This window comes from Sus scrofa, chromosome 13, assembly GCF_000003025.6.
Source record: "Sus scrofa isolate TJ Tabasco breed Duroc chromosome 13, Sscrofa11.1, whole genome shotgun sequence".
NCBI classification, from domain to species: Eukaryota; Metazoa; Chordata; class Mammalia; order Artiodactyla; family Suidae; genus Sus; species Sus scrofa.
Genome location: NC_010455.5, coordinates 70026731 through 70052245, shown reverse-complemented (window position 1 = coordinate 70052245; position 25515 = coordinate 70026731). Strand labels below are relative to the sequence as shown.

The 25515-nt window shown below is 43.4% G+C and overlaps 1 protein-coding gene across 7 annotated transcripts in view; it reads right to left on the bottom strand.

Annotated features, from left to right (window-relative positions):
- GRIP2 (glutamate receptor interacting protein 2) overlaps nt 1-25515 on the bottom strand; it is a 139112-nt gene that overhangs the window by 36474 nt on the left and 77123 nt on the right. For 5 of the 7 annotated variants that reach the window (XM_013982003.2, XM_021069370.1, XM_013982004.2 and 2 more), the window contains 4 exons: nt 23031-23170; nt 22246-22425; nt 21146-21311; nt 19523-19628 (listed from right to left, as the gene is read on the bottom strand). In XM_013982003.2, the coding sequence (XP_013837457.2) occupies nt 19523-19628; nt 21146-21311; nt 22246-22425; nt 23031-23170 (592 nt within the window). Of the gene's footprint in view, nt 1-19522; nt 19918-21145; nt 21312-22245; nt 22426-23030; nt 23171-25515 lie in introns of those variants that run through there. The other 2 variants (XR_002337661.1, XM_021069372.1) reach the window with 2 other exon arrangements.

The window sequence follows — 25515 nt, the reverse complement described above, 5'->3', positions numbered from 1 at the left end:
AAGAACGTGAAAAAGATATACACACACACACACTTACATATATGTATGTGTCATATATACATGCTATATGGCAGGAATTAACACAACACTGTAGATCAAGCATACCTCACTAAAATTTTAAAAAGTCAAAAAAAAATAGTGAAAACTTAATGCAGGGCAATGGGCCTGGCCTTTTCAAAAAGTCAGTGTTGTGATCTGTTCCTACAATGGAGTATTATTCAGCCATTAGAAGGCCATATAGGTAGTGTGCTACAACATTAAGTGAAAAAAAAATCCAGAGAGAAAAAGTCGTACATCTCCTCTTACATAAAATATTTGGAATAGGCAAATCCACAGAGACAGGAAGTACACAGTGATTGCCAGGGAATGAGAGGCGCAGAGAAGAATCAGGAGACATAGAGTCTACCTTTCAGATGCTGGGAATGTTCTGGTGATGGCTGCACAACACTGTCCATATATGGAAAGCCCCTGGATTGTTAGCGATTGTCTGTAATTCATTTGTTTTACTTTTAATATTCAATTTACACTTTAAAATGGTAAATTTTATGTTATATGAATGTTACCTTGATAAACATTTTAAGTCTGCATCATTAAAAAGGCAATGGACTAAAATGAAGAGAATGAAGAGCTGTTACCATAAGGTGTCAAGCATGGATCAGACTCTAATAAAGAAACTAAGCACACAGACATATAGATCAGTGGAACAGGATAGAAAGCCCAGAATTAAACCCACACACCTACAGCCAACTCATCTATGACAAAGGAGGCAAGAATATGCAATGGAGAAAGGACAGCTTGTTCAATAAGTGGTGCTGGGAAGACTGGACAGCCACATGGAAAAGAATGAATTTAGAATACTCCCTAACACCATACACAAAAATAAACTCAAAATGGATTAAAGACCTAGATAGAAGACCAGACACTTTAAAACTCTTAGAGGAAAACATAGGCCAAACACTCTCTGACATAAACCACAGCAACATATTCTCAGATCCACCTCTCAGAGTATTGACAGTAAAAACAAAAATAAACAAATGGGACCTAATTAACTTCAAAGTTTCTGCACAGCAAAGGAAACCCTAAACAACACAAAAAGACAACCCACAGAATGGGAGAAAATCTTTGCAAGTGAATCGACTGACAAGGGATTCATCTCCAAAATTTATAAACACCTTCTGCAGCTTCATACCAAAAAAACAAACCTATCAAAAAATGGGCAGAAGATCTAAACACACAGTTCTCCAAACAGAAGACATACAGATGGCTGAGAAACACATGAATAGATGTTCAACATCACTCATCATTAGAGAAATGCAAATCAAAACCACTCTGAGGTACCACCTTACACCAGCCAGAATGGCCATCATCCAAAAGTCGACAAACAATAAGTGCTAGAGAGGGTGTGGAGAAAAAGGAACCCTAGTACACTGTTGGTGGGATTGTAAATTGGTGCAACCACTGTGGAAAGCAGTATGGAGATGCCTCAGAAAACTAAACATAGAACTATCATTTGATCCAGCAATCCCACTCCTGGGCATCTACCCAGAGAAAACCATGACTCAAAAAGACACATGTCCCCCAATGTTCACTGCAGCACTATTTGCAATAGCCAAGACATGGAAACAACCTAAATGTCCATCAACAGAGGAGTGGATCAAGAAGAAGTGGTACATATACATAATGGAATATTACTCAGCCATTAAAAAGAACGAAATACCAGCATTTTTTTGCAACACGGATGGACCTAGAAACTATCATGCTAAGTGAAGTCAGCCATACAATGAGACACCAACATCCAATGCTTTCACCGACATGTGGAATCTGAAAAAAGGACAGACTGAACTTCTTTGCAGAACAGATGCTGACTCACAGACATTGAAAAACTTATGGTCTCTGGAGGAGACAGTTTGAGGGGTGGGGGGAAGTGCTTGGGCTGTGGGATGGAAATCCTGTGAAATCAGATTGTTATGATCATTATACAGTTACAGATGTGATAAATTCATTTGAGTAATAAAAAATTAAAAATTAAAAAAAGAAACTAAGTAGAAAGGTTTGGGGTCAACTGTGACAATCTGAATATAATCTTGGCCTTAGAAGAGCTGAAAATTTATTGAAATGGAAAAATGGAATAGCTGACTAAAAAAGCAGATTGCAAAAAAAACATATGATTACATCATGATCTCATTATCTTACACACATAGACTCATTTAAGCAGTAACAGTGGTGATCTATGGGGATGGAAATATTGTGTCCTGATATTTTATTTTTGCTTACTTATAAAATTTTTACTTTGCTTTAGATTCCTGTTGTGGTGAAGTGGAAATGAATCCGACTAGTATCCATGAGGATGCAAGTTTGATCCCTGGCCTTGCTGGGTGGGAGATTGCCGTGAGCTATAGTAGGTTGCAGATGTGGCTCAGATCCCACATTTCTGTGGCTAAGGTGTAGGCTGGTGGCTACAGCTCCAATTCAGCCTCTAGCCCGAGAACCTCCATATGCCACGGGTGCAGGCCTAAAAAGAAAAAAAAAAAATTGTACTTTACTTATCTAATGTGCACCAGACATATGTATGACTTCTGTAATAATAAAAAGCTTTAAATCTAAAAATTGAATATTAAAAGTAAAATAAATGAATTAAGGAAAATCCCCAAAAGAATAAAATATGGGGGGGGGTCTCTAAATTGGTTGTGGAGAGAGTAGACAGGAATGTAAAATTGATCAATACAAAAAAAGTAAAAACAGATGACCAGAAGAAGTATAGAGAAAAGAAGTAAATAAAGTATGAATTATAGGAATTTGGATAAAGATGGCAGACTAAAAAGACTAGAGCTCACCTTTTCTCGTGAGAACAAAATTACAACCAACACCAGAACAACCATCAACAAAATAGACTGGAAACTATCAAAAAAGATATCCAAAAAATGTAATGTATACATGTAAGGATAACTTGATCCCCTTGCTGTACAGTGGGAAAATAAAATAAAATAAAATAAAGATATCCTATACCAAAATACAAAGAGGAGGCAACACCAGGATGGTAGGAGGGACAATTACATGGTATAAGCAACTCACACATGCCAGGTGGGCAGCCCATAGACTCAAAGTAATTATACTGCAGAGGCTCACCCACCGGAGTGAAGGTTCCGAGCCCCATGTCAGGTTCCCATACCTGGGGATCTGGCATTGGAGGAGCCCCCAGAGAATTTGACATTGATGGCCAGTGGGGCTTGTGCATAGGAGCTCCAGGGGATGGGAGAAACAGAGGCTGCACTCTTGAAGGGTGCACACAGGCTTTCATGTGCACTAGGTCCCAGGGCAAAGCAGAGACTCCATAGGAATCTGGGGCAAACCTGCCTGAAGATCTTGGAGGATCTTCTGGGAAAACAGGCGGCGACTGTGGCTTGCTGCAGGGAAGGACATTGGAGGCAAAAGGCTTGGGAATAATCATCAGTGTGAACTCCCCTGGAAGTGGCCATTGTGGAAAAATCTGGCCCCACCCATCTGGGCTGAGAATATTCAAAGGAAAAACAGACAGTCCCTTCAATAAGTAGTGCTGGGAAAACTGGACAGCTACATGCAAAAGAATGAAATCCGAATACACTCTAACACCATACACAGAAATAAACTCACAATGGATTAAAGACCTAAATGTAAGACCAGATATTATAAAACTCTTAGAGCAAAACAGAGTGAACACTCTGACACAAACTACAGCAGTATCTTCTCAGATCCACCTCTTAGAGTAAAAAAGAAAACTATTATTCAAATAAAGCTAGTAGAATAATATGATTATGGAACAAAATGGAATTGAAGGCAGAAAGCACATAGTAATTGATATATTTATCAATAATAAAAAGAGGAGAAAAAAGATGGCAGCAGGAGAGTAGAATGTAACATCACCTACTCCAACAAATTCATTAAAAATCCATCTATATATGGAACTACTTGCCCAGAAAATTTGCTGAATGCTGGCAAAAGAACCCAGGGTTCCAAAAGAGGAAGAAAATCTTCATGAAACTTGGTAGGACAAAAGAAAGAAGAAAAAAAAAGGAGAAAAGAAGAAACAAAGCATGTTGGGACCCATCCCCCTGGGAGAGAGCTGGAAAAGGAGGAAAAACAAAGTTCTGCACCCTGAGAAGTCCCCCGCACCAGTGAGGAGACCAGCAGAGACAAAGGAGAAACTTTAGAGTATTGGAGGAGAACACAGCAAAGCAGACTAAAGCAGTTAAAACAGAAAAGGTCCTCTAACAGTCAGTGTCATCGCCCTGCATTTAGCAACCATAGGTGGGGGTGGACAGTCTGGGATCTGAAAATTCTAGCTTTGGAGATCAGACTCCAACAGAAAACTGGGGCTGGCTACCTGGGGAAAAACTGAGACTGGTAGCATGGAGACAGCCTGGAGGGACTGGAGTCTAGAATAACCACATTTGAAGTTGTAAGCTGAGGAATCCTGGTTGGGCTTGAAGGCTAGACACCATTGTCAGGGGGTGCTGGAGAGAAGGGGCAGGATCCAGCACTATACCGTTACCCCCTAGGAGTGCTCTCAGACTGCAAGACCTGAACTGCCCCAGCTCTAGTATTTACCCTCAAGTAGTGGCTGCTTAGCAGCACTTGTGGAGCAGCCCACAGCCCTTAAGGCTACAGAGAAAGTAGAGCAAGTGGAGGGAACTCGGGAATAGCACAGTCCACACAGCTCCAGCCAGCAGCCAGGCAGGGGAACACCAAAGTGACTGCTGTTACAGCACAGAAGGCTCCGGGCATCTCTGATGGCCCTTTGTGTGGGTAGAGAGCCCAATTTTCCCTAGGGGGAAGAAGGGGGAAACAGCGCAGACAGTCTGGAATTTGGCAGGAGGACTTGTGAGCTGATGGAGACCTCAGGATTTCCTAGGGGACGGAGAAAGTTACTTCGGAAGCAGCACAGGGGGATTCCAAGAGGGGACTTTGGGGCGGGCACAGAGCTGTGATTCGCCTTCGGGGCAGTGAAAAGTATCTTGGAAGTAGCACAAAGAATCCTGGAAATCTGCAAGAGGCTTTCTGGGTGGGTTGAAAGCACTGAAAAGCACTGAACTGGCAAAGCTATTTCAGAAACACTGCCAAAGTTCCTGGGAATCACAAAAGCCCTACTGGGCAGGCGAAGAGCCTCAATCTGCACAGGAGACAGAGAAAGTGAACTTGGAAACAGCACGAAGGATCCTGGGAGTCACAAGAGGTCAGGTGGGCATGTGGAAAGCTCCAAAAGGCCTAGTGAAGGGGCAAAGTGAATCTGGAAACAACACACAGAGCCCAGGAGACAGGAACAACCTGGTGGATTGGCAGAGTGACCTCAGGAAAAGCACAAGCTCTGTGATCCATGCCAACAATCAATCAGGGGACCGCAGAAGCAGAGCATGTTGCACAGCCAGCCAAAGGAAACAAGAGGGTCCCGCTGGTGAAGGTTTTTATAGCACTACAGGGAGCACTCTACCGTCAGCCTGGTAGGGTAAGGGACTGCTGGAATGGGGCAGGCCTTACAGCTACAGACAAAGCCTTTTTACCAACAGTTAGAGAGCAGCCCCTGCCCCTGGGGCTACAGAGAACACCCCCCAGGCTCGACAAACAAAGGGAGTGACTACAGAGAGGCACCTGCCGCACTCCCACCCAGCTCCAGAGAGCAGTCCCTCGAACCTCCCTGACAAAGACAGGGACAACTACTGACACTGCCAATCATAGGAAACTGTCCTGAGAGCTACCTGGAAGCAGGAGGAGTCACAGGAGCCAGTGATGATGCCCCACCTCCTGCCATGAAAGCAATCCTGTTAACTGTGAACCACTACCAACATTCACACAGACCCCATCCCCAACAGCCACCTGGCTTCAGGGAAGGTAGTGTAACACCACTGCTCCCATTCCATGCTCTAGGTACACATGAGCCACTAAAACCCCTGCGAACTTCAAGACAAGGCACCAACTGCAGCATCCACATACCTGTCATCAAGGGACAATAAATATATAAAGCCAGACATTATGAGATGACAAAGAAATAACCTTCAGACAAAGGAACAAGACAAAAACACACAAAAACAATGGAAAGAAGAGGAAATAGATAATCTATCTGAAAAAGAATTCAGAGTGATGATAGTAAAGATGATCCAGAACCTTGGGAAAAAAATGTAGACACAGAGAAGTTAGGAAAAATGTTTAACAAAGTGCTAGAGGACATAGAGAACAAGCAAACTAAGATGGATAGCACAATATCTGAAATGAACACACTAGAAGGAATCAACAGCAGAATAATAGAGGTGGAAGAATGAATAAGTATGTGGAAGACAGAGTAGTAGAGATCAATGCCACAGAAAAAAAAGAAAGAAAATAATGAAAAGAACTGAGGAGAGTCTAAGAGATCTTTGGGATAAAACTAAATGTATCAACATTTGCATCACAGGGGTTCCAGAAGGAGAAGAGAGAGAAAAAGGGCCAGAGAAAATATTCGAAGAGATTGTAGCTGAGAATTTCCCTGATAGGGGAAAGGAGGCAACTCAAGTTGAGGAAGCACAGAGAATCCCACAGAGGATAAACCCAAAGAGAAACACATTGAGACACATACTAATCAAACTGAAAAATTAAACATGAAGAAAAGATATTAAAAGCAACAAGAGAAAAGAAACAAATACAAAAGAACCCCCATAAGGATATGAGCACAGATCTGATCTTTCAGCACAGACTCTGCAAGCTAGAAGGAAGTAGCAAGATGTATCTAAGGTGCTGAAGGGGAGGAACCTAGAATCAAGAATACAGCAGGGATCTCATTCAGATTTGAGGGAGAGATCAAATACTTTTCAGACAAGCAAAAGCTAAAAGAATGCAGCACCTCCAAAACAGCTCTACAGCAACTAAATGAGCTTCTCTAAGCAGAAAAGAAGAAGCCAAAACTAGAAAGTTTCAAAAGAGAAAACTCATTGGTAAAGACAAAGATAATATAAAGGATGGGGTGCTTGGGGTTAACAGATGCACACTATTGCCTTTGGAACGGATTAGCAATGAGATCCTGCTGCATAGCACTGAGAACTATCTCCAGTCAATTATGGTGGAACATGATAATGTAAGAAAAAAGAATGTATATATGTATGTGTAACTGGGTCACTATGCTTGTACAGTAGAAAATTGACAGAACACTGTAAACCAGCTATAATGGAAAAAAATAAAAATCATTAAAAAAGATAATATAAAGGTAGAAAATCACTCATTGACAAAAATAATACCAAAACTAGCAGCCATGAGAAGAGGAGAAGACAAATGCAGAACATTGAAAATGTACTTGAAAGTAAGAGAATTGCAACCCAAGACAATTCTGTACCCACAGTGATGGTCACATCCAAATCTAATGGGAACCACAAATGAAAAACTGTAATAGACACACACATAAAAAAGAAAAAAACAATCCAAACACAACACTAAAGATAGTCAGCAAATCACAAAAGAAGGGGAAAAAAGACCCAAAGTAACAATTCAAAGCAATTAACAAAATGGCAATAAATACACACTTATCCATAATTGCACTGAATGTAAATGGATTAAATGCTCCAACTAAAAGACAAAGACTGGCTGAGTGGATACAAAAACAAGACCCATATATATGCTGTTTACGAGACCCACCTCAGCCCCAAGGACACAAATAGACTGAAAGTGAGAGGATGGAAGAAGATATTACATGCAAATGTAAATCAAAGCAAAGCAGGAGTAGCAATACAAAATGACATTAAAATAAAGAAAATCACAAGAGACAAAGAAGGACACTACATAATATAATCAAAGGATCAATCCAAGAAGAAGACATAACAGTTGTAAATATATATGAACTTAACATAGAAGCACCTCAATATATAAAGCAACTGCTGAAAGCCATAGAAAGAGAAATCGACAACAGCATAATAATAGTGGAGGTCTTTAACACTTCACTGACATCAAGAGACAGAGTATCCAGACAGAGAATCAACAAGGAAACACACAGGTCTTAAACGATACTCTAGACTAGACAGATTTAACTGATATTTATAGAACTTTCCATCCCCAAGTAGCAGAATATACATTCTTCTCAAGTGTACATGGAACATTCTCCAGGATAGATCACATCTTGGGCCACAGATCAGCCCATAAATTTAAGATTGAAATTATCCCATCCATTTTCACCGACCGTAATACTATGAGACTCAAAATCAACCACAAGAAAAAAACCCACAAACTCCTGGAAGGGAAACAATATGCTACTGAACAACCAATGGATCATTAAAGAAATCAAAGAGGAAATCAAATGATGCTTAGAGACAAATAACAATGAAGATATAACAACCCAAAATTTAAGGGACACAGAAAAAGCAGTTATAAGAAGTAAGTTTATAGCAATACAGTTTTACCTCAAGAAAGGAGAAAAAGTTCAAATAAACAACCTAACCTTATACCTAAAACAATTAGAGAGGGAAAAACAGACAAAGGCCAAAATTAGCAGAAGGAAAGAAATCATAAAGATCAGAGCAGAAATAAGAGACATAGAAATAAGAGACATAGAAAACAATAAATAAGATCAACGAAATCAAAAGTTGCTTCTTTGAAAAAAATCAACAAAATTGATAAACCTTTGGCCAGAGTCATCAAGAAAAAAAGGGACAGGGCTCAAATCAATAAAGTTAGAAATGGAAGGAGAAATTACAACTGACTCCACAGAAATACAAAGGATCATAAGATACAACTATAAGCACTATATGCCAATAAAACAGACAACCTAGAAGAAATGGACAGATTATTACAAAGGTAAAACCTACCAAGACTAAACCAGGAAGAAATTGAAAATATGAACAGTCCAATCACAATACCAAAATTGAAAATATGATTAAAATCTTCCAAAAAAACAAAAGCCCAAAACCAGACAAGGACACCAAAAAAAAAGAATTACAGACCATTTATTGAGGAGACTATCAATTACAGACCAGTATCACTGATGAACATAGATGCAAAAATCCTCAACAAAAATGGTGCTGGGCAAGCTGGAAAGCTACATGTAAAGAATGAAAGTAGAACAGTATCGAATACCAAATACAAAAATAAACTCAAAATGGATTAAAGACCTAAATATGAGGAAAACACAAGCAGAACACTCTTTGACATAAATCACAGCAACATCATGTTTGATCCTCCTCCTAGAACAATGAGAATAAAGACACAAATAAACCAATGGGACCTGGGGAAGGGTGGGGAAACAAAATAGCAGCTGTTGAGAAAGAGGTTCAACTCCGTGAAGATTTGGCCACATTAGTGGCAGCAAGTTGGTTTGGGGCAACGGCTGCTGTCAGGGCAGGCTTCCAGTGAGATGGAGTATGAAACAGTTCCAGCCACGCCCAGTTGGTGAGTTGGAGTCAGTGCTGGTGGCCAGGAGCTCTTATGATAGCATTTAGGAGATGCTAAAGGGCTTTTCCAGACCAGTCAAGGTTCCACTCATGCAGAGCAGTCTGTGTCTTACACGTACACCCAGAGCTGCTGGAATGACCTAGCAATTGGCTAGGTGTGCCTAGAACTACAGAAGGTGTATACTGGGCCAGAAGCAGGCCTTCTCTCTTCCTGTAGACTTACAAGGAGCTGACGACAAAGGCCAGCCAACAGAGCTGAGACTAGACGGGATTAAGATAGTGGAATAGAATGACTGGAACTCAACTTCTCTCCTAAAAACAACAAAATTACAACCAAATGCTAAGCAATCTTCAACTACATGGACTGGAAACTTTCAAGTAGATATCCTACTCCAGAAGACAAAGAGAAGGCCACATAGGATGTAGGAGGGGCAATTATATGATATAAGGAACCCCATACCTCCCGGGTGGGAAGCCCCACAACTGGAAAGTAACTGCTCACAAAGACTCACCTACAGGAGTAAGAGTTCTGAGCCCCACGTCAAGTCCCCACACCTGGGGATCTGGCATTGGGTGAAAGAGCCCCCGAAGCATCTGGCACTGAAGGGCAGCAGGGCTTGTCTGCAGGACCTCCATGGGACTGGGGGAAACAGAAACCCCATTCTTGAAAGGGACACACAGACTTTCACGTGCACTGGGTCCCAGGCAAAGCAAAGTCTCCATAGGAATCTGGGTCAGACATGACTGCAGTTCTTGGAAAACCTCCAGGGGAAATGGGGTGAATGTGGCTTGTTGTGGAGGAAGGGCATTGGAAGAAAAGCTCTTGGGAATATTCATCAGTGTGCATTTCTCAGAGGTGGTCATTTTAGGAAAATCTGGCCCCACCCATCAGTGCTGAGAACCCCCAGGCCAAACAACAATCCAGGTGGGATCACAGCCCCGGCCATCAGTAAACAGGCTGCCTAAAGTCCCCTCAGGCACACAGCTGCCTCTAATCTCACACAGAGACAAAGCCCCACCCACCAGAGGGGTTAGAATCAGCTCCACCTACCAGTGGGCAGGCATCAGTCCCTCCAATCAGGAAGCCTACAGCAAGCCCCCATACCAACTTCAGCCACAAGGGGAGCAGACACCAGAAGTAAGAGAGGCTACAACTCTATTATCTATAAAAAGGTCACTACGAAAAACCTATAAATATGAAAAGACAGAGAACTATAACTCAGATAAGGGAGAAAGAAAAAACCCAGAAAAACAGCTAAGTGATGAGGAGATTCTCAGCATCCAGGAAAAAGACTTTAGACTGTTGTTGATGAAGATGATGCAAGATATTGGAAATAAACTGGAAGCAAAGATGGATAATTTACAGGAAACACTGAAGAAAGAAATCAAGATATAAAACTTAAGCAAGAAGAGATGCAAAATACAATAACTGAAATAAAAAATTCATTAGAGGCAGCCAAGAGCAGAATACAGGAGGCAGAAGAATGAATAAGCGAGGTGGAGGACAGATTAGTGGAAATTACGGATGCAGAACAGAAAAGAGAAAAAAGATTGAAATGAAGAGAGTCTCAGAGAACTCTGGGACAACGTTAAATGCACCAACATCCATATTATAAGGGTGCCAGAAGGAGAAGGGAGAGAGAGAAAAGGACAGAAAAAATATTCTTAAATATAATAGTCGAAAACTTCCCTAACATGGGAAAGGAACCACTCACTCAAATCCAGGAAGCACAACGAGTACCATATAAAATAAACCCAAGGAGGAACACCCTGAGACACACAGTAATCAAATTGATGAAAATTTAAGACAAAGAGAAAATAATGAAAGCAGCTAGGGAAAAGAAACAAATAATATACATAAGAACCCCGATAAGGTTATTGGCAGATTTTTCAGCAGAATCTCTGCAGGCCAGAAGGGAGTGGCATTATAAACTTAACATGATGAAAGGGAAAAAACCTCCAACCAAGATTACTTTACCCAGCAAGGTTCTCATTCATATTTGAAGGAGATATCAAAAGCTTTACAGATAAGCAAAAGCTAAGAGAATTCAGCACCAGTAAACCAATTTTACAACAAATACTAAAGGAACTTCTCTAGGCAGAAAAGGCCACAACCAGAAACAAAAATACTGCAAATGACAAGGCTCACCAGTAAAGGTACATATACAGTAAAGATACAAAATCATCCATGCACAATTATGTCACTAAATTTTGAAATCATGAGGAGAGGAGGGTACAAAAGGAGGACACTGGAGATGCACTTGCAATTAAGAGACCAACAACTTAAAACCCTCCCAAATATATATAGACTCTTATATCAAAACTTCAGAATAACTGCAAATCAAAAATCTACAATTGATACACAAACAAATTGAAAAATCAACTCAAATACAACACTAAAGATGAAATCAACTCAAATACAACACTAAAGATAGTCATCAAACCAGAAGAGGAGAGAACAAGAAGGGAAGAAAAAAGAGCAACAAAAACAAACCCAAAAGCAACTAATAAAATGGCAATAAGAACATACATATCAATAATTACCTTAAATATTAATGGACTAAGCACTCCAACCAAAAGACGGTGACTGGCTGAATGGATACAAAAACAAGATCCATATATATGCTCTCTTCAAAAGACCCACTTCACTTTTAGGGACACATACAAATTGAAAGTGAGAGGATGGAAGAAAATAGGCCATGCAAATGGGAATCAAAAGACAGCTGGAGTAGCAATACTCATAATAGACAAAATAGACTTTAAAATGAAGAATATTTTAAGGGACAAGGAAAGTCACTACATAATGATCAAAGGATCAATCCAAGAAGATATAACAATTTTAAATATATATGCACCCAACATAGGTTCACCACAATTTATAAGGCAACTGCTAACAACCTTAAAAGGACCAATCGACAATAACACAGTAATAGTGGGGGACTTTAACACCCCACTTACAGCAGTGGACAGATCAACCAGACATAAAATCAATAAGGAAACACAGGCCCAGAATGAAGCATTAGACCAGATAGACTTCACAGATATTTATAGGACATTCCATCCAAAAGCAACAGAATACACATTCTTCTCAAGTGCATATGGAACATTCTCTAAGATTGACTGCATCCTGGGCTACAAATCAAACCTCGGTAATTTGAAGAAAACTGAAATCATATCAAGCATCTTTTCCAACCACAACACTGTACGAATGGAAATCAACAAGAAAAAAACTGCAAAAAAACACAAACACGTAGAGACTAAACAACATGCTATTAAACAACCAATGGATCACTGAATAAATCAAAGGGGAAATTTAAAAATGCCTAGAAGCAAATGACAACAAAGATACGACACTCCAAAACCTATGGGATGCAGCAAAAACAGTTCTAAGGGAAAAGTTTACAGCAATACAAGCCTACCTCAGGAAACAAGAAAAAGCTCAAATAAAAAAGCTAACTTTACAATTAAAGCAGCTAGAGAGAGAAGAACAGACAAGACCCAAAGTTAGCAGAAGGAAAGAAATCATAAAGATCAGAGCAAAAGTCAGTGAAACAGAAATGAAGAGAATCATAGAAAAGATCAATGACATGAAAAGCTGGTTCTTTGAAAAGATTAACAAAACTGATAAACCCTTAGCTAGACTTATCAAGGAAAAAAGAGAGAGGACTCAAATCAATAAAATCAGAAATGAAAAAGAAGTAACAATGGACACCACAGAAATACAAAGGATCATAAGAGACTACTATATGCAACTATAAGCCAATAAAACAGAAAACCTAGAAGAAATGGACAAATTCTTAGAAAAGTACAATCTGCCAAGACTAAACCAAGATGAAATAGAAAAGATGAATGGACCAATGACAAGAACTGAAATTGAAACTGTGATTTAAATACTTCCAACACACAAAAGTCCAGGACCAGATGGCTTCACAGGCAAATTCTATCAAACATTTAGAGAAGAGATAGCGCCTATCCTTCTGAAACTATTTCAAAAAATTGCAGAGGAAGGGACACTCCCAAACTCATTCTATGCAGCCACCATCACCCTGATACCCAAACCAGATAAAGATACCACAAACAAAGAAAATTACAGGCCAATTTCATTGATGAACATCGATGCAAAAATCCTCAACAAAATACTAGCAAAACGCATCCAACAATACATTAAAAGGATTGTACATCATGATCAAGTGGGATTTATCCCAGGGATGCAAGGGTTCTCCAATATCCGCAAACCCATCAGTGTGATACACCACATTAACAAACTGAAGAATAAAAACCGTATGATCCTCTCAATAGATGCAGAAAAAGCCTTTGACAAAATCCAACACCCATTTCTGATAAAAACCCTTCAGAAAGTGGGCATAGAGGGACCCTACCTCAACATAATTAAGGCCATATATGACAAACCCACAGCTAACATCATTCTCAATGGTGAAAAGCTGAAAGAATTCCCACTGAGATCAGGAACAAGACAAGGATGTCCCCTCTCACCACTACTATTCAACATAGTTTTGGAAGTCCTAGCTGCAGCAATCAGAGAAGTAAAAGAAATAAAAGAATCCAACTTGGAAAGGAAGAAGTAAAACTATCACTATTTGCAGATGACATGATACTATACCTAGAGAATCCTAAAGACTCTACCAGAAAACTGTTAGAGCTCATCCATGAATTTGGCAAAGTTGCAGGATACAAAATTAACACACAGAAATTTACTGCATTTCTATATACTACAATGAAAGATCAGAAAAGGAAATTAGGAAAGCAATCCCATTTACCGTCACATCCAAAAGAATAAAATACCTAGGAGTAAACCTACCTAAAGAGACAAAAGACCTGTACTCTGAAAACTATAAGACACTGATGAAAGAAATCAAAGGTGACAGGAATAGATGGAAAGACATAACATGCTCTTGCACTGGAAGAGTCAATATTATCAAAATGACTATACTACCCAAGGCAATCTACAGATTCAATGCAATCCCTATCAAATTACCAAGGACATTTTTCAAAGAACTCAAACAAAAGATTTTTAAAGTTTGTTTGAAAGCACAAAAGACCCAGAATAGCCAGACATCCTGAAAAAGAAAAATGGAGCTGGAGGAATCAGGCTCCCGGACTTCAAACTATACCACAAAGCAACAATCCTGAAAACCATATAGTACCTGCACAAAGACAGAAATAGAGATCAGTGGAACAGGATAGAAAGCCCAGAATTAAACCCACACACCTACAGCCAACTCATCTATGACAAAGGAGGCAAGAATATGCAATGGAGAAAGGACAGCTTGTTCAATAAGTGGTGCTGGGAAGACTGGACAGCCACATGGAAAAGAATGAATTTAGAATACTCCCTAACACCATACACAAAAATAAACTCAAAATGGATTAAAGACCTAGATAGAAGACCAGACACTTTAAACTCTTAGAGGAATACATAGGTCAAACACTCTCCGACATAAACCACAGCAACATCTTCTCAGATCCACCTCTTAGAGTAATGACAGTAAAAACAGAAATAAACAAATGGGACCTAATTAACTTCAAAGTTTCTGCACAGCAAAGGAAACCCTAAACAAAATGAAAAGACACCCCATAGAATGGGAGAAAATCTTTGCAAATTTATCAAATGATGAGGTATTAATCTCCAAAATTTATAAACCACCTCCTATCACTCAATACCAAAAAAACAAACAACTCCATCAAAAAATGGGCAGAAGATCTAAACACACAGTTCTCCAAACAGAAGACATACAGATGGCCTTTTGGTTTTTTAACACATTAAAAGATGTTCAACATCACTTATCATTAGAGAAATGCAAATCAAAACCACTCTGAGGTACCACCTTACACCAGCCAGAATGGCCATCATCCAAAAGTCGACAAACAATAAGTGCTAGAGAGGGTGTGGAGAAAAAGGAACCCTAGTACACTGTTGGTGGGATTGTAAATTGGTGCAACCACTGTGGAAAGCAGTATGGAGATGCCTCAGAAAACTAAACATAGAACTATCATTTGATCCAGCAATCCCACTCCTGGGCATCTACCCAGAGAAAACCATGACTCAAAAAGACACATGTCCCCCAATGTTCACTGCAGCACTATTTGCAATAGCCAAGACATGGAAACAACCTAAATGTCCATCAACAGAGGAGTGGATCAAGAAGAAGTGGTCATATACATAATGGAATATTACTCAGCCATTAAAAAGAACGAAATACCAGCATTTTTTTGCAACACGGATGGACCTAGAAACTATCATGCTAAGTGAAGTCAGTCAGTCAATGAGACATCAACATCAAATGCTTTCACTGACATGTGGAATCTGAAAAAAGGACAGACTGAACTTCTTTGCAGAACAGATACTGACTCACAGACTTTGAAAAACATATGGTTTCCAAGGGAGACAGGTTGGGGGATAGGGGAATGCACTGGGGGTCGTGGGATGGAAATGCTATAAGATTGGGTTGTGATGATCATTGTACAACTATAAATATAATAAATTCATTGAGTAATATAAACAATTATAAAAATAAAATAAACCAATGGGACCTAATTAAACTCAAAAGCTTTTGCACAGCAAAGGAAACCATTAAAAAAATGAAAAGACGGAGTTCCCGTCGTGGCACAGTAGTTAACAAATCTGACTAGGAACCATGAGGTTGCGGGTTCGGTCCCTGCCCTTGCTCAGTGGGTTAACGATCTGGCGTTGCTGTGAGCTGTGGTGTAGGTTGCAGACGCGGCTCAGATCCCGCGTTGCTGTGGCTCTGGCGTAGGCCGGTGGCTACAGCTCTGATTCAACCCCTAGCCTGGGAACCTCCATATGCCGTGAGAGCGGCCCAAGAAATAGCAACAACAGCAACAACAACAACAACAACAAAAAGACAAAAGACAAAAAAAAAAAAAAATGAAAAGACAACCTACATAATGGGAGAAATCATTGAAAATGATGCAACAGACAAGGGCCTAATCTCCAAGATATACAAACAACTCATGCAAGTCAACAACCACAACAAAAAAACCAATTGAAAAGTGTGCAGAAGACTTAAATAGACATTTCTCCAAAGAAGACATACAGATGGCCAAGAGGCACATGAAAAAATGTTCAACATCATTAATTATTAGAGAAATGGAAATCAAAACTACAGTGTGGTACCACCTCACACCAGTCAGAATGGCCATCAGTAACAAGTCAAAAATAACAAATACTGGAGAGGGTGTGGAGAAAAGGGTACACTCCTTCACTGTTGGTGGAAACGTAAATTGGTATAACTACTATGGAAAACAGTATGAAGGTGCCTTAGAAAACTAAATATGGAACTACCATATGACCCAGCAATCCCACTCCTGGGCATATATCCAGACAAAACTTTTATTGAAAAAGATACATGCACCCCTATGTTCACTGCAGCACTATTCACAATAGCCAAGACATGGAAACAACCTAAATATCCATCAACAGATGAATGAATTAAGAAGGTTGTGGTACATATATACAATGGAATACTACTCAGCCATAAAAAGACAAACTAATGCCATTTGCAGCAACATGGATGGAATAAGAAAGTCTCATACTAAGTGAAGTAAGCCAAAAAGAAAAAGACAAATACCATGTGATATAACTTATTTGTGGAATCTAAAACATGGATCAGGAGTTCCCATCATGGCACAGCAGAAATGAATCTGACTTGGAACAATGAGGTTGCAGGTTCAATCCCCGGCCTTGCTCAGTGGGCTAAGGATTCAGTGTTGCCGTGAGCTGTGGTGTGGGTCACAGATGTGGCTCGGATCCCACATTGCTGTGGCTGCGGTGTAGACCAGCAGCTGCAGCTCTGATTTGACCCCTAGCCTGGGAACCTCCATATGCCATGGGTCCGGCCCTAAAAAGCAAAATAAATAAATAAATAAATAGATTAAAATAAAATAAGGAACAGATGATCCTATCTAAAAACACAGAAACAGATCATGGCCAAGGAGAGCAGACCTGGGGTTCCCGAGGGGAAAGGGACGGAGTGAGATGGATGGAATTGGCATTTGGGGGTTTTTTGGATACAAACTGTTATATTTGGAACAGATGGGTAATGGGACCCTACTGTACAGCACCAGAAAATGTGTGTGATCGGGTTACTTTGCTGTACAACAGAACTTGAAGAAATACTATAAATCAACTATACTTAAATAAAAATAATAAAAAGAAACAATCACCAAGAAGTTATACCAATCATGATTTATTTTTTATTTTTTTATTTTGCTTTTTAGGGTCACACCATTTGCTGAATGACATATGGAAGTTCCCAGGCTAGGGGTCAAATAGGAGCTACAGCCGCTGGCCTATGCCACAGCCACAGCAACACCAGATCCGAGCCACTTCTGTGGCCCACACCACAGCTCACAGCAACACCAGACCCTCAACCCACTGAGTGAGGCCAGGGATCGAACCCACATCCTTAAGGATCCTAGTTGGGTTCGTTAACCACGGAGCCACAAAGGGAACTCTGCAATCACAAATTCATATACAACTAACAACATAACCTCAAAGGATAGAAAACAAAAATTGACAGAGTATCAAAGAGAAATTGACAGGCTCCCAACTATGACAGAAATTTTATCATACTGCTAAAAAAAAAAAGTGTATAAAATTTAGTAAAGATACAATTTGAACAACTTTATTTAACATTCTTGGGAGTTCCCACTGTGGCACAGTGGAAACAAATCTGACTAGTATCCATGAGGATGCGGGTTCAACCCCTTGCCTCGCTCAATGGATTGGGGATCTGGTGTTGCCGCAAGCTGTGGTGTTCGGATCTTGTGTTGCTATGGTCGTGTCGTAGGCCGGCAGCTGTAGCTCTAATTCTGCCCCTAGCCTGGGTACTTCCACATGCAAAAGGTACAGCCCTAAAGAGAAAAAACAAACAAACAAAAATTCTTGATCTATATAGAACCCTTCATCCAACAAAAGGAAATTCACACTTTTTTGCAAGTGTGCATGAAACATTTACAAAAGCCATTCACATCCTTGACCACAGAGAAAGTCTTCACAAACTCCAAAGAATTAATATCAAATTGAACACATTTTCACAACCCAATACGAATTGGTTTTAAAATGTGGATTAAAAAAATAAAACCAAAAATGCAGTTCAAAACCAAAACTCCACTTCTGTATAATTAAAGAATTTCAGTAACAACCACAATAGAAAATTTTTAAATATCTGGAATTAAAGAGATCATAAAAGCACCACAAATTAAAACTTGGGGGATGCAGTCAAGTAAGTGCTTACAGGTAAATCCATAGCTTTAAATGTGTTATGTTAGAAAACAAGAAAGAGTGAAAATTAAGGAGCTAAGAAACCAGGAAAAATATCAGGACTTGAATAAAGCAGCAGGTAGGGACTATTAAAGCTAAACATAAAAATAAGTTAGAAAACAACAAAACCAAAACCTGGTTCATTGTTGAGCCAGTTAATTGGCAAGATTGATGGGGGTGGGGGGGAACGCTGAGCCTGACCAACAATTTTCAAATGAAAATGAATCAAAAGCACAGATAAAGAGAAGTGTAAATTACTGATCTCAAAGTATGAAGCAACTTGAGAAGTGATTCAGGGAGACCCTCCCTAGGTCTCCCCAGGCAGCCTGCTCCACCTGTGGGCAATGCTGACCTCACACAAAGCTGCACTCACCTTTCGGCTTCTCTGGCCCCTCAGCTCCCATGTTGCCACTGATGCTGACATCCACAAACTTCCACCAGGGATGCTCACAACCCTTTCCCTGTACTGCACATGCACACACAGCCACCAACACCGCCCCTATGCATCCAAATGTGCACACTCAGATACACGTGTTGCCAAAACACTCAGCATGAGGGAGTGTGCTCACATGCGTGCATGCACCCATACTCCCAGTGCATACGCAGTGATGCCAAGCATGTTCACATGTACACATTCCCTCACGTGCCACACCACAGTGCTCTCAGTCACACTTGGAAGGTCTACGCACATGTGAAGACACCTTTACAGAGGGTGCCAGTGACTATACACGTAGGTGTGACATACGAGCACAATCCCATCAATGTGCTTGCTGCCCACGGGCATACACACCAGTGCGTCCAAACACGAGTGCCCCACATAGGCCTGGGGTCGTGGCCGTACCTCCAGCTCCCTCAGCAGCTCTGACTGACCACATGACTCCAGGTCTTCAAGGGCTTCCCCGAACATGCGCCAGAAGCCCTCCTCACGGGCAGGGCCAGGGGCTGGGCTGTAACGTAGGAACCAGAGAGCGTCAACTCCCGGCGGACAGGAGGGCGAGCAGGCAGGCCAGGGCCTGAGGAATCTTCCGGGCTCGGGGCCCTGCGTTGGGCTCAAAGGGCCATAGGGTGGGCAGGCAGGCAAGCAGGCTGGCATCCTCGGTGGCAGTGCTGGGGCCCAGGGGCAGTGGTTGGTGACACAAAATGGGGGGAAGATGCAGTTAGGGGCAACCAGGACTGTCGGTGGCCAGTTAGAACAGGGGCAGATGAGACGGGGTGGAGAGCGGTGACACAGGACGCCTGGGAAGAGAGACAGACGGACAGACAGACGGAGAGACAGACAGACAGAGAGGAGATCCATGGTGCAGCTGCAGAGGACAGCCCCCAGCCTCACCCAGACACATGACATCGCACAACAGTGATGGGGACAGAGCAGGAGCCAGCAAGGACACAGATGGATGGAGAGGATGGAGAAGTTTGGGCTGGGGAAGGGGCCGGGCCACCCCATAACTTCCATCACAGGATGTCTGTCCCCTTACCAGCTCTAAAATCGAGCCTCATCAGAATGGCAATAAGCCACATTTTTGCACCTCACAGTTCACCAAGTCCTGGCTGTTATCAAGTATACCTGTGGTGTGCAAGGCACTTTTTTAGAAAAGTACACAGGCTTTCCTCTACCACAGGGATGATGGTGCAAAATAGGTGTCTCCTTCCCTTCCCATTTTAGAGATGAGGAGGCTGATGCTGACGGCCATCTGCTCCATTCAAGTCAATTCTACAAAGGTTTTGAGTCAGGCCCTCTACTGAGCACAGGGCTACAGAGGTAAATAAGCTGAGGGCCCGGTCGTTAAGGAGCTAAGGGTCATTCACAGTGTGTGTGAGCATCCACCGGGTGCAAGGCCGAGCTAGGGAGCCATGTAGAAGACCTGACAGCCACTGGGGAACCCGGTAGGCCCAAGTTGGCCAGTGCCACCAAGAGGCTCACCAGGAGCACCGTGGGCACCAGAGGAGGGAGGAAGGATGATTTCTGCCTGAGAGTCAGGGAAGCCTCCCGGAAGTTTGACCTGGGCCTAAAGGATGAGCAGGCATTACCGGTCAGGAGAGGGGAGGGAACGGCATTCTAGGCAGAAGGAACTGCCCAATCGAAGCCCGACAGGAATGGGGAATGTTGGAGAACATTCTCCCAGGGGCTGTCTCCACCAGGGGCAGCTGAGTCCACAAAACCCATCATTTCCACAGCCCAGGGCTGGTGCTTGTGGCTGTGACCCGAGGGCCCTGCAGGGAGGGCCTGGGCTCTGGGCGCTGCTCCTTAGCTCCGCCCCTGCTGCATCCTTGCCCAGCCCTTCCCCCATCTAGCTGCCCTTTCCCCATCTCACCTCCCAAGATGGTTCTGCTCCCCACTTCCTCTCCTCTCCAAGGAGATGCCCCTACTCACTCATCCATGCACCCACCAACCCAGCACAGGGACCAGCTCCCCTCACCCATCAGCCGAGAGGCCAAGCCTGCTGCCTCCCTTGTCACCACAGACCTAGTTGGTGGCTCCCAGTCCTCCTCCTCCTCGGGGAAGCTCTCGTCAGTGGGGGCTGGGGTATAGCTCGTCCTCCGGGGCTCCGTGGGTGGGGGGCTGCTTCTCAGACGGCTGGACCTCCACTCCTGGGGGGTCATGCCCCGGGCTGCCTGTGTAGTGTAGGAACCTGGCATGTGGAGAGAGAGGGCATCCGTATCCTCTCTGTGCCCTCCCCTTGGCCTCCTTCTTGCCCCATCTCCACCCTGCTAGGTGGCCCTGGAGAGGCTTTTGCCCTCTCTGGGCTGGCCTGACTACCGGGAGTCCCCTAAGAGCTCCTGCCCCAGAACCACCTGGATCTCTTGATTGTTAGCAGAGAGTTAATGCCAAGATCCAGCTCCTCAGGGCCGACCCCTGCCCTACAGAGGGAGGGTCACTATTTTGACCATCCCCCTCTCCCTGGCATGGGGAGCTCTGCAGGTCCTGCCCCAGGGGGTGGTGCTGAGAGATGCTGACCTGGTGCTGGAGATGGGGAGGCTGAGACTCAGGGCGGGCAGGTATCCAGCAAGTGACCGCCAGGGCTGAGAGCCACCCAAGGCCACTTGGAGCTGTTTCCGGAGCTGGGCCTTGGGAGTCCCTGTGGCTCTGGGTCAGAGAGGCCAGAAAGCCAGCCACCATATTCAGATGCCCCCGAAGGCCACCCATGGGTCTCAACCTGCATGGGCATGGGAACTGGTGTCCTTGGGGGGTCTTGAAGGATGGGGGCTTTCTGCCCTCCTGGATTCAGTGGGGCACAATGAACACTGAGTACTTGCTGTGGGTGGGCCCCGGGGTGGGAAGGAAGGAGGCAGAAGTGAGGCCAACTTGATCCCAAGCCTCATGGGTGGGGGGGTTCTGAATGGACAGCTGTGATGCTGTGGATGCTCATCAAAGCCTGGGAAGGCCTGCAGTCCATACCCTAGGTGGTGAGGGGACCTCAGAATGGCTAATGGGACCCAACCGGGTCAGCCTTCAGGAGGGTCCCCTCAAGGATTGAGCATGAGGAACAAAAGAAGGGTTGGGGAGGGAACAGTCCTACAGAAGCCCAGAGGGCACAGAGTTTACCCAAGGGCCCATGGTGCTACCTGGGCCTCCAAAGCCACCCTCCGTGGTTGAGCTGCCCCAGGACTCCACAGCACTGTCCACACTGGGCACAGCAGGTGATGACCGGGCTGCCAGAAGGCTGCCTTTCAGTGCCTCTGAGGGGTCCTCATCCACATCGCTGGCTTCGCTGAGGCTGCCCGATTTGCGGGGTGGGAGGGGGCCTGGGAGGAAAAGAGAGTGTCTGGCCTCAAAGACAGAAATGCTTGACCAGCCTCAAGGTGCCCACTTTGATCAGGTTCGGGAATTCACAGGCTCCACCTCCACCCCAAGTCTCCCACTGGTAAGCTGGCACATGAGGTGGAAGGCACACTAATGGCAAACCTACTTCAGAGATGGGAAAACTGAGGCTCAAGGAGGATGCACAACATGCCCAAAGTCTCATGGTAAGCAGCAGTGGAGCCCAGATTAGAAGGCAGGCTCTGAAGCTTGGGCTCTGTCTACTCCCAACCAAAGCATGGGGGATAAATTCAGGGAAACTTAGGAGCATACAAGTTACAGCCACAAGGCACACCAAGCAGGCATTTTAAGAGGCAGGAGGTGATTAAGAGCATCACTCAGGCCCAGAGTGTTCCCAACCAGCTATGACCTCGGGCCCATCACACCCATCCCTCTGAGCCTTGTCTCCTCTTGGCCTCAGTTCCCCTCCCACCTCCATGGGGTGAGCGAGGATTCTGTGAGGCTGGGCACACAAAGCCTGGCTCAGAGACTGAGGGATCTCTCGTCCCAAATGGGCTGGCTGGTCCCTGGGGCAGGGGGCGAGGCTCACGGTCTAGCTGCTTCTTGATCTTCAGGGTGACGGTCTCACCAGCCACCTGCAAGAGGTGGATGGCCTCACTGAGTGGCCGGCCCTTGAGGCTAACACTGTTGATGGCCAGGATATGGTCCCCAACGTGGATCGCACCAGTCCTGAGGAGGAGGCACAGGGTAGAAGATGGGAGTTAGACACTCAAGGCCTTGAAGTGGGGATCTACCCTAGAGGAATTCAGGAACCCCAAAGCACAGGCCAGGCTGACCCCAGTTAAATCTACTTGCGGGAAAAAGAAAAAAAAAAAAGCCAGTATGACTGTGGGTTTCATTAATAGAGGTATAAAGTCCAGTATCTGGGAAGGGATTTTCCTGCTTGACTCTAAAGTTAGATTCTGAAAAGGGAAAAGGGTGGGTGAGGGACAGATTAGGAGGATGATTAGGAGATTAATATATTCATACTACTATATATAAAATAGATGTTTAGGAGTTCCTGCTGTGGCTCAGCAGTAACAATCCTGACTAGTACCCATGAGGATGCAGGTTCAATCCCTGGCCTCACTCAGTGGGTTAAGGATCTGGCATTGCCATGAGCTGTGGTGTAAGCTGCAGATGCAGCTCAGATCCTGTGTGGCTGTGGCTGTGTGTAGACCGACAGCTGCAGCTCTGATTTGACCTCTAGCCTGGGAACTTCCACGCCACAGGAAGCAAACATAAAAAAATAAAATAGATGTTTAGACTGGATAAACAGCAAGGTCCTGCTGTATAGCACAGGAAACTATATCCAATCTCCTGGGATAGACAATGACGGAAAAGAATATTAAAAGGAATGTGTGTATACACACACACACACACATATATATATGAGTAACTGAGTAACTTTGCCAAACAGCAGAAATTGGTACTACATTGTAAATCAATCATACTTTAACAAAAAAAAATAGATAACCAAAAAGGACCTACTATATAGCACAGGGAACTATATTCAATATTTTGTAATAGCCTATAAGGGAAAAGAATCTGAAAAAGAATACATATATATATATATATACACATACACATACATATATATATATAACTGAATTACTGCTATACATCTCAAACTAACACAACAATATAAATCAATCATACTTCAATTTAAAAAATTAAAAATAAAAATAAAGTTAGGTTCTGGAACCCATGTCCAGCATGAGTTTTGCGGCTGGTTTGAATCCCACATACTAGCTGCAAAATACTAGCTATGTGGTCTCAGGCCAGCTTTTTAACTTCTCTGAGTCTCATTTCTCTCATCTGTAAAGGAATGGTGATAATACTTATTTGTCAAATTATAATTGAAGGGTGGATGGGTGAACTGAATTCGTGTTTCCCTCCTGCTAAATCCAGGGGTAGCCCTTCCCTCTTCCTGGGCCCCAGCCCCTCGCCCCCACCCCCAGAGAATGAGCATAATCCCCAGAATCCAGCTGACTTCACAAGGGAGTAAGAGGGCCTGAAAAAGCCAGGCAGCAGCATTGCACTAGCCCAGTGGTTTTCCACCTAGATACTATTAGAATCACCTACAGAGCTTTCTAAAAATTGCCGATGCATGGCCCCTCCCCCAACCAATTAAATAGCATCTGTGGGAGTGGGGCCAGGGAAAGTGATGTAAGGAGCAGCCAGGGCTGAGGGTAGGGAGAGAAGTTGCAGCAGGTGCTGAGAATGCACCTGTCCTGGCTAGGGGAGAAGGAGGCAGAAAACTGGGGTGGGGGTGGGTCTTAAACCCCCTACGTAGATTTTGCCCCCAGGTAGGAACTTCATGCCCAGCATTGCCCAGCAAACCCTGAGGGCCTGGGGAAGTGACTGAGTCAGCAAACAGTGGAGCCAGGGAGGGAGGCCAGAGCTATGCTGTCTAGTACCACAGCCATCAGCTCCATGTGGCTTCTGCACCCATGAAATGTACCTGACCTGAATTGAGACATGCTGGAAGTGTAGAATACAACCAGATTCTGAAGACATAATATGAAAAGGAGAATGTACAAGTATTTTGCTAATAATTTTTATACTGATTACATGTCAAAATAAATATATATTTAATATTTTGTTTCTTTTTACTTTTCTCATGTGGCTACTAAAAATTTATAAATTTGTGGCTCACATAATATAGCAGTCGGACAGCACCGACCCAGATCAGCCAGGCAAAGGCAGGGGATCGTCTGCTGCACCACTTAGGGCTTGTGCACAGCAGGTACCCAGAAAATGGGGGACTTGACATTCCAGGTCAGGACTGTTCACACGGGCCTCTGCAATCTGCCAAATGTCCAGCAGGGGGCGCTCCAGGAGCAAAGACCCCCAACAGGTTGATGTCCTGGGGCGCCTCAGCCGCAGAATCCATCCCATCCAGGTGCTTCACCATGCTGTGGCCCCTCCGTGCTATGATCTCCTCCAAGGTTCTGTTCTGTTACCAGACCTGGCCAGGCTTCCCCCTTTACAGCCAGCTCCTCTCAGCAGCTGGAGCTCACTGCAAAGCTGTC